We start from the raw sequence: 9,981 nt of genomic DNA, 5'->3' as shown, positions 1-9,981 counted from the left end.
TCAGACCATCTGGTAGCCCCGGTTGAGGTGCATAGGCTGAGATGACAGTAGCTAATCTATGATGAAGCACTAGTCTGATCTTAAGTACTCTGTCACTTACTCTAACGACCTCGATTACCTTATCCACCCATTTCTCCGCTAGAAGTATTCCTACGCCCCCGACCCCGTCAGTGTTCCCTGCCCAGAAAATCTTGTACCTGTGTTCTTTGCCTGTGAGGAACCTCGCAGAACCTCCTCTCCATCTTACTTCCTGGATGCAGCACATATCTACGCGTCTCCGTTCAAGCATCTCAACAATTTCACCAGATCTACCTTTCAGCGTGCCGACGTTGAGAGTGCCAATCCCTTACAGGGATGTAAATACACCAGCACCAGTTGTCAAGTGGAGGTGGGACAAATATAAACAGAAAAGCACATACACACTCACACACATATATATACATGACAGGATTCTACACAATTTCCATCTACCAAATTCAGTTACAAGGAGCTGTTGTAGAAGGTATTTGCCCAAGGTGGTGTGCAATGGGGCTGAACCCAAAACCATGTAGCTGCCAAGCAAGCTCCTTAACCACGCAGCCATGCCTGCTCACATGTACACATACATTCTCACACATACTCACATATGGTATTCATGTATATATACATACACATTCACATGCACATACATATGTAAATATACACACTCACACACACATGCTATTTATATACATACACAACTTCATGCATACACTCACACGTTATTTACATACATACACATTTTCATGCATACACGCACACATGTACATATATGTACACACTCTGACACACATATGCTACTTATATACATACACATTTTCATGCATATACATATATCATCATCATCATCATCGTTTAACGTCCACTTTCCATGCTGGCATGGGTTGGACGGTTTGAATGAAGACTGGCGAGCCAAATGGCTGCACCAGGCTCCAATCTGACCTGGCAGAGTTTCTGCAGCTGGATGCCCTTCCTAATGCCAACCACTTCGGGAGTGTAGTGGGTGCTTTTACGTGCCACTGGCATGAGGGCCTGTCAGGTGATACTGGCAACAGTCATGCTCAAATGGTGTTTTTACGTACCACCTGCACAGGAGCCAGTCCAGTGGCACTAGCAACGACCTCACTTGAATGTTGTTTTTCATGTGCCACCAGCACAAGTGCCACCAGCACAAGTGCCAGTAAGGCGACGCTGGTAATGATCATGCTCGAATGGTGCGTTTTACATGCCACCGGCATGGAAGCCAGTCAGCAGCCCTGGCAACAATCACACTTGGATGGTGCTGTTAGCGCTCCACTGGCACGGATGCCAGTCATGCACTGCTGTCATAGAATTTGATTTTGATTTCGATTTCATTTGCCTCAACAGGTCTTCGCAAGCAGAGTTTAGTGTCCAATGAAGGAAAAGTATGCATAAGTGGGCTGGTTACACCACTGGCATAGGCCATGGGTTATGGTCTCACTTGGCTTGCCAGGTCTTCTCAAGCACAGCATATTTCCAAAGGTCTCAGTCACTAGTCATTACCTCAGTGAGGCCTAATGTTCAAAGGTCATGCTTTACTACCTCATCCCAGGTCTTCCTGGGTCTACCTATTCCACAGATTCCCCCAACTGCTAGGGGGTGACACTTTTTTGAATGACTATTTCAAGGGACCAATAGTTTTATTTTTATATGCTGGATGTAATGGGAATTAGTAAAACTATAGCAGATAATGTTTTTGTATATCAGCTGTAAATGGATCAACATTTGACACTGTTGTCTCTTGTTTCGATGTTTGTCAAAGATGGTGTGTTCTGCTCTGCAAACTACACATTTCAGTCCACATATTTTTCAAAAATTATGTACTTTTGGAATTCTAATTGACAGTTTTACATCTCGATTACTAGAAAATGCATTCAGCTACAAAATTAAAGGCTCCAATAATTAATGTAATTAATAGAAATTTTAAAATGCATGTTGCACAATGAATCTTAATTGTTATCATGTTTTAATTTAGATATGAGCTAACATGCTGGTCATAACCATCTCCTACAATTATAGGGAAACACCTGAGCCCGGCTCACATGGCTGTCGGAGACTATTTCTAAGTTATACATCAGCTTTTTCAGTGGGTTATTCTGTAAAGGATGTTTTTGGTTAACCTGTTTGATCTTACAATATAGCAATGCCCCATCAACTTTCTCCTTTTCACTGTTGTTAGATGATCATCAAAGAGACCGATGTGTAGTTTTAATTTATCTGCAGAATTTATTACTTGTGGTCTGACCCTTTCAAAAGCCTCTCTTTAAATAGTTCTTCTGTGATTTCCTTTTGAAGTTCCAATGTGAGTGTTCAAGATTAACAAGCATAGGACAAATGATTAAATTCATATCAAACAGAGTGGATATATAAATAGCAAACAATTTCCTGCTTGCTTGTAATCACCAGTTTGTTTAAGAACTATAGTTAACAATACATCTTAATTTAGCAGAAATATTTTACTTGAAATAATATTTATATTGTTATTATTCTAAACTTTAAAGATAAATGAATCATGCTGCTTTGATGTAATTACATACATACATTATATATATATATATATATATATATATATATACACACACATTATATATTTGCAAGACTAAGTTAAATATTTAGTACAATAACTAGATTGTTTATTTTACAAGGTTAAATTAATATAAATTATTTATTTTACTTGAATAATCTCATGATTTTACTTGGTTAAAATAATTTACACATATATGCAAACCTTAATTTCAGGCAATATTTATTTAGTAGTACATGAAAAGAAATAAATTTGAAATTATTTTGTTGTGAAGTTCAAGGTTCAAGTTGACTGAGCCTTGATAATGAATTTCACTTTACTCTTTGTATTGTGTAAATCCTATCAGTAAATAATCAATTGTTATTCTTAAATTTACTTTTCAATAACCCTTTCTACTATAGGTACAAGGTTTGAAGTTTTGGGAGTCAGGGACTTGTCGATTACATTGACCCCAATTTGCAAATGATACTTATTTCATTGATCACAAAAGGATGAAAGGCAAAGTTGACCTTGATGAAATTTGAACTCAGAATATAAAGACAGACAAAATGCTATCATTTCTGCCAGCTCACCTCCTTAAATTGCTTTATGTGGAAATCATTTTATTAAATTGGCCCGTGCTGTAGAATATACGTGAAACTGAAACTAGATAGTTTTCTTCTGATTTCTTGTAACGTGTCAATTCTTTCTGTCCAATCTCACCCTTAAACTAGCTTTAAAATGCTTGAACATCACAACCTCACAAGATCTTTTGTATGAAGACTTACTTGTTATCTATAATGGAATATAGTAAAAATATAAAATTCTAACTATAACATTAAAAGTTATCAATGGAATCTGTAATGTTGAAGGTTGTAACAAAAAGCTGATAGATTCTCAGTTTTATGAAACTAGGAAAAATATAGATATTTTTGCCAAAAAGAGGTGGAAAAAAATACTTTTACAACTGAATAACACAGCTTTAACTCTCTCTCACTTTTTCCTTCATTTTGTTTTTAATATATACCAGAGAAATACATATAATGCAAAAATAAATTGACTTCACATTTCTAAATAAATCCTTCATATTAGAAATGAAATAAATTACATTTTTGCTATAATTTTCTATGTGCGTTTTTATCTTTTTCATATATCATAAATCAAATCATTTCCAAAGACAATGTATTCATACATACAACTTTACATCTCTTTCTTTCTCTCAAAATCTCTTTCCATCTGTTTCTCCACAAGAACACATAAAATTAAGTATATTCATGCCATTGATGGCTGTCACTAGCTTACCAAATCTACTGACTATCATTATATTCCTTTTCTGTTGTTTTATAATTATATTGGAGGATATCGCAAAGATAGATTGGTAAAGTCATTAGAACAATGGACATAATACTCAACAATATTTAGTTAAGGTTCAAGTTAATATTTAGTTATGGTTCAAGCATGTGCGGTAAAATGCTTAGAATGTAAAGACAGATAAAATGCTTCTGAGTTCAAATTCTATTGAGGCTGACTTTGTCTTTCATCCTTTCAGGGTTGATGAAATAAGTATCAGTTGAACTCTGGGGTTGATGTAATCAATTCACCCCCACCCACCAAATTGCTGGCCTTGTACCAAAATTTGAAATCAATATTCAGTTAAAGTCTTTGCATTCTGAGTTCAAATACTGCTGAAAGCTACTTTTTCTTCCACCCTTTCAAGTCAATAAAATTAGTAACAAGCAAGTACTAGAACCAACATAATGATTGATCCTCCCCCAAATCAAAGGGGCTGATCACCCATTGTTGGATAAATAAAAAACTGAAGGATCAAGTGATTGCCTAATTTTATTGTTGCTAGCATATGAGATAAATATTAATTGTAGTATCTCACCAGAATGTTATATATACAACAAAAAATTTTTAAATGCTTAGACGTGGTTGTGTAGTTAAGAGACTGGTCTTTAGCAGTGAACACTTTGTTGTATTCTGGCCAGATTTTCAGTCTGAGGATATCTTTCTCTCTCCCTCCCATCAATCTTGGATACCCTGTAATGGGTCATGAGTACACTCTTCCTTTCTGTTTAAAAAGCTAAGAAAATATATAACATTGTCTTTTCTTCAGCGCATAATTTATGTAATCCTATTGCTCAGTACCTTTGGGAAGTTGTTTCTTTAGTTGGTTTATATCAACATTAAAGGGATTTTTGAATTGCCCTGTAAAACTAACGTCAAAATAAATTTACAACTATTACACACCACAAAAGAATATAACTTGAACAAAATAATATAATCTTTTCTTCTGTCGTCTGTTGATCTTCTGACACACAGCAGCCTTTTTTTTTCCTCTTTCATTTGATCATATGAAACAGTGTATCATTTGCTCATTGCTGTCATCACATCTTACATGTTATTGCACTTGGCATTTTTCCATTAACATTTTTCATACCCCATCCATTTGTCATACATATATAACCTTAACCCCGCCACCTTAATTTTATTGTTCAAATCAATATGCATTAATGTTAAGAATGCTTGATGTAACAAATGGGAAATGACAGATGATGTAATGCTGTTGCACAGAAAATGTGAATATGACAGAGCTATAAACTGATACATTCAGTCAAAAACGTTTACGGCTGACTTAAAACATGCATATTTATAAACAAATAGAAATTAACAAAGAGAATGTAGAATCATCTAGTAATCCATTTGGGCATGTACTTTTGTTAATTTTCAAAACTCAGACTATGAAAAATGAAACACTTAAGTTAGTGCAGGGAGCATTAAAATGCTGATTACATAAATTATGTGCTGAAGAAAAGACAATGTTATATATTTTCTCGTCTTTTTAAACCGAAAGGAAGAGAGTACCCATGACCCATTACAAGGTATCCAAGATTGGTGGGAGGGAGAGAGAAAGATATCCTCAGACTGAAAATCTTGCCTGAATGCAACAAAGTGTTCACTTCTAAAGATGTCCAAAGTGCTAGATGCTAGTGTTAAATCAAAATGCAACTTTCTCCAGCTGAGCATCCATAATCACATGGAGTCATAGGTGCTGGTGCCATGTAAAAACTACCCATGCTGTTACTGTGTAAAAGCACCCAGTACACTTTGTAAATTAGTTGATGTTAGGATGGGCACCCAGCCTTAGAAACCATGCCGAAACAGTCAGGGAGCTTGAACAGTCCTAGGGATAGACACGAGAGAGATGGTAGGATAATATCCACAGTCTTAGTTGTCCACTCTTAGGAATTTAGCAGTTAAGTTTAATAATAGTTGCTTTTGATAGAACCCTGTATAGGAAGTGCCTGAGGACTCAACCCTTATGACCCTCCCAAGAAGAGAAAGCAAGGAAAATGGATGGATAGATATTCCGGCAAATATGGGAGGCAACTGTGGATCTGTTTTAGTTTTTTTAAACCTCTTTAATGAAACGTAGACTACACTGTCCTTGTCAAAGTAGCTGAAAATACAAATTAGTATATAATACATATAAATTCATGGTTCTTTCAGTGAGTGAAAAAGTTATTAAAACTTTTTGAAAAATAGATTATTGAGGTTAATTATATATCCAATATAATTTTTGTCTGACAAAAATATTGGATTAATTTCATATTTATTCATTTGCTAAAAACCCTTCTCTCTCTCTTTCTCCCTCCCTACATCAGTATGTTCTTCTCTCTTTTGACTTTCAATAAGTCTGTTCCTTTCTATTTCTTACTCTCATATCTCCTTTCTCCTCTTTCTCTCATTTCCCTTTCTCATAATAATAGAAATATCACTCTTTCCTCCCTCTCTCTCCCTCTTTCTTGCTCTTAGCAGCTGTCCTCCTTTTGATTCTTCCCCTCCCCACTCTCAGTAGTTTCATTCTCTCACTATCTTTCCATCTCTATCAGTAACCATGGAAATTTTTTTCTCTCTCTGTCTCTTTTGCTATTCTCTCTCTCTCTGAGTAACAATACATATTCTCCTGTCTCACTCTCTTGATTTCTCTTCATTTTCCACTCCTACTATTACACCTTCTACTGGATCCTCTTTCCTATTAGTCTTTCTGTTTCTCAGGTTTTGAACCTGTCTGTGCAACATGTCTGTGTGTCTTTGCATACACAGAAATGCACAGACAAGTTACATATACACATTAAATTCAAACAACTAAACCCTTCAAGATCATGTCCTAGTTGAGCTACAGTCCAAGGACTGAAACAAATAAAAGAATACAATAAATATATACATATACATACATATATATATATATATATATATATATATATATATATATATATATTGATCACTCTTAGATACATCAACTGAATGGAACAAAATTGATTCTCTGAAAAGGTTTAATAAACCTGAAACAAGTCTGTTGCTTTTACCAGTTTACTTTAAAGATCATGTCTAATTTATTGTGTGTACATAGGATGTTTTCTTCTTCCACTACCATTCTTTTAAAGGAAAATATACGTAAGGGAAGTCAGTTTGTAATGGATAATTTGAAAGTTGTTGATATATGTATGTGTGGATGTGTGTGTGTATTGGTGTATCTATACCTTTGAACATACAAATTTATATATATATAAACTAGCATCATATAACAAGAACCCAGTACACTCTGTAAAGTGGTTGGCATTTAAAAGGGCATCCAGCCATAGAAACCTTGCTAAAACAGATGACTGGAACCTGGTGCATCCTTCCAGCTTGCCAGCCCCTTTCAAACTGTGCAACGCTACCAACATGGAAAATAGACGTTAAATGATGATGATGATGATGATGATGATGATGATGATGATGATGATGATGATACTGTTGATCTAATTTTTTTCCCCATGCAAGACACTTTCTTTGTTTACTTCAATCTATATGATGAATATATATATTTTACCAACTTTAAATTAAAATTTTTATTATTAATTAAAACATGCTTGTAAGATAATACTTTAGAAAATACTGTCTAGACCCAATATTTTGTAACAACATTGAACATTATGGAATCTAAGTTAATACGAAAAAATATATAAATAATAATTCAATAAATGAAATGAAAAATATTGTTATTTGGAAATTTGGAATCTGTTTTGAAACATTTTTTGTATTTGCATTTTATTCAAATTTCAGTGTGACTTCTTGCATCCACAACAAAAATGTGGCCACAGCAATAGAAGCAGAGTTGTGTACTGTGTTGATAGACGTTCACGCCGCTCTCCAATTGTACCAAGTTACAAATGTAATGTTTTGATTAAACCACCTGAATTAAAGGCATGTTACACTCCTTGTAAAGAATGGATGACTGCAAGTTGGTCAATGGTAAGATAAATAGCTATTTGTTCCATTGTGCATGCATAGTAATTTGCTCTATACAAAAAAAAAAAGCATGGAAAAAAGGTGTAAATGATGATTTTACAACACACATGCAATACATATTCAAGATTTATGATGAAAATAAAAACACAGAAGACAAAGTGAAAACAAAATGTAGTTCTTAGTTTAATGTTCAAGGAAATATGTAGTGGAAGTGTTCCTAGGATTTTGGGCTTATGCTCATCTTCATAAAGTTTCATATATTGAAGGAAGAAGTGCATTTATGTGTATGTGCAAAGCGGTTGGCATTAGAAAAGGCAACCATGCACAAAACCATCCCAAAACTAACATTGGAGTTCATCATAGCTCTGTAGCTCACAAGATGCTATCAAACCATCTAACCCACGTCAGCATGGAAAACGAACATTAAATGCTGATATGTGTGTGTGTGTGTGCTTACACAACCAAATAAATTTGCCCCTATGTTGAACTACAATGTATAAGCTCCAACAAACAATGAAAAAAGGTTTCAAAATTGTGTTGTATCACATAACAGTCTAAGGTTCGTCAGTAATTTTTTTTATTTGATTATCAATGATTGCTTTACCAGGTGCAGCATATACATTTCACCATTATTTAAACATAATAGTTTACCCCATGATTTCAACATAGATTGAAAAACTCTTACTCACAAAAATAGTGGCAAACATTGTATAATGCTTTCCCGCATTCTTTTGTTTCAATGTTTACCCTTAATTAAATAAGGTGACTCAAGTAAAATGTAGACACATTGTTGCATTGAAAATGGTTGGTATAAAGAATCAAGGGCTATGGTGAAAGCAAAGAGTGGCCATTTTGCATTGTAAAATATTGTCAATAAATATAACTATCAACCTGTAAACTTTCATAAACCAAAACCTAAAACTTTTTATTTTATGGTATAATGGATAAATATATAAACTGCACCCAGTAGAGTTAAACACAATATATTCAACTGTAATTTCCTTGTTAATAAGAAGTATATTTATAGGTCTTAGCTTATAACACATATACACAAATGCATACTGCATGTGCACACACACACTCACACAGATACATTAAGTTACATGTTATTATGTATCAATCAATGAATATTTCAACAGATGAACATGTGATTTTTGTGTATATTTATTTGATATTTTTGGCACTAACTATGTAATATGAAATATGAACTGGGAAGCAACACAACAGCTACTACCAGGTCAGAACTGATAATTTGAGAGCAAGAGTCAAGCATCCTTGGGCACGTGGTTATTACACTTAACACACATACATGGTGGCATACACACAGAAACATAGAGAGAATATTTAGAAATCTTCATGTAAATGAATGTTCATCTGATTGACTTCAACACCATAAATTTAATTCATATATTTATTTATTTATTGCTTGGTTTTCTTACAACATATTTTGTATTTTGTAATCTAACAGCTATACTTCAACCTGTCCAGCAAAGAATATAGGGAATACACCCTCTCATTCTTCTTATCTTTCTGTATATATGTATGCATGAAAGTATGCATACATACATACATACTTCAGTCAAAATGTATGGCACCTTGAGCAAGTGTCTTCTACTATGTCTCAGGCTGACCAAAGCCTTGAGAGTGGATTTGGTTGATGGAAACTGAAAAGAGAAACCTGTTATAGATGTGTGTATGTGTGTGTGTGTGCATGTGTGCATCTCTTTTTTGGGGGTGTTTGTTGACCACCACCTCTTGACAACTGGTGCTGTTGTGTTTACATTCTTGTAATGAAGTGGTTTGCCATGAGGCCAGGCTTAAAAGAAAAGAAAGTACTAGAGTTGATTTTTTTGACTAAAGTTCTTCAAGGCAGTGCTCCAGCATGGCAACAGTCTAATGATTGAAACAAATAAAAAATAAAATTCATACATACATACATAGGGACACTACTATTACTACAACCAACAAAAAATGCCCCCACGTGGACTATCGACACCAGTAAGGAACAATTATGAACTCTTCATTTAATTTTATTTTCATTTTATTAAATATGTAGTTTTGATAAGGTTCGTTTTTACAAGAACCGAAACATGTTAAATTAAAATTCATTTTTTATATATTGGCGTTTTCAAACTTCTTTT

General features: G+C 34.3%; 1 protein-coding gene across 2 annotated transcripts in view; it reads left to right on the top strand.

The window, feature by feature from the left end:
- Positions 1-9,981, top strand: part of LOC106871710 (A disintegrin and metalloproteinase with thrombospondin motifs 7) — a 345,599-nt gene that overhangs the window by 235,299 nt on the left and 100,319 nt on the right. For both annotated transcript variants that reach the window (XM_052976057.1, XM_052976060.1), the window contains exon 22: positions 7,655-7,843. In XM_052976057.1, the coding sequence (XP_052832017.1) occupies positions 7,655-7,843 (189 nt within the window). The remainder of the gene's footprint in view (positions 1-7,654; positions 7,844-9,981) is intronic.

Source organism: Octopus bimaculoides, chromosome 2 (assembly GCF_001194135.2).
Source record: "Octopus bimaculoides isolate UCB-OBI-ISO-001 chromosome 2, ASM119413v2, whole genome shotgun sequence".
NCBI classification, from domain to species: domain Eukaryota; kingdom Metazoa; phylum Mollusca; class Cephalopoda; order Octopoda; family Octopodidae; genus Octopus; species Octopus bimaculoides.
The sequence above is the reverse complement of the archived record's forward strand: the minus strand, read 5'-3'. Positions and strand labels throughout refer to the sequence as shown.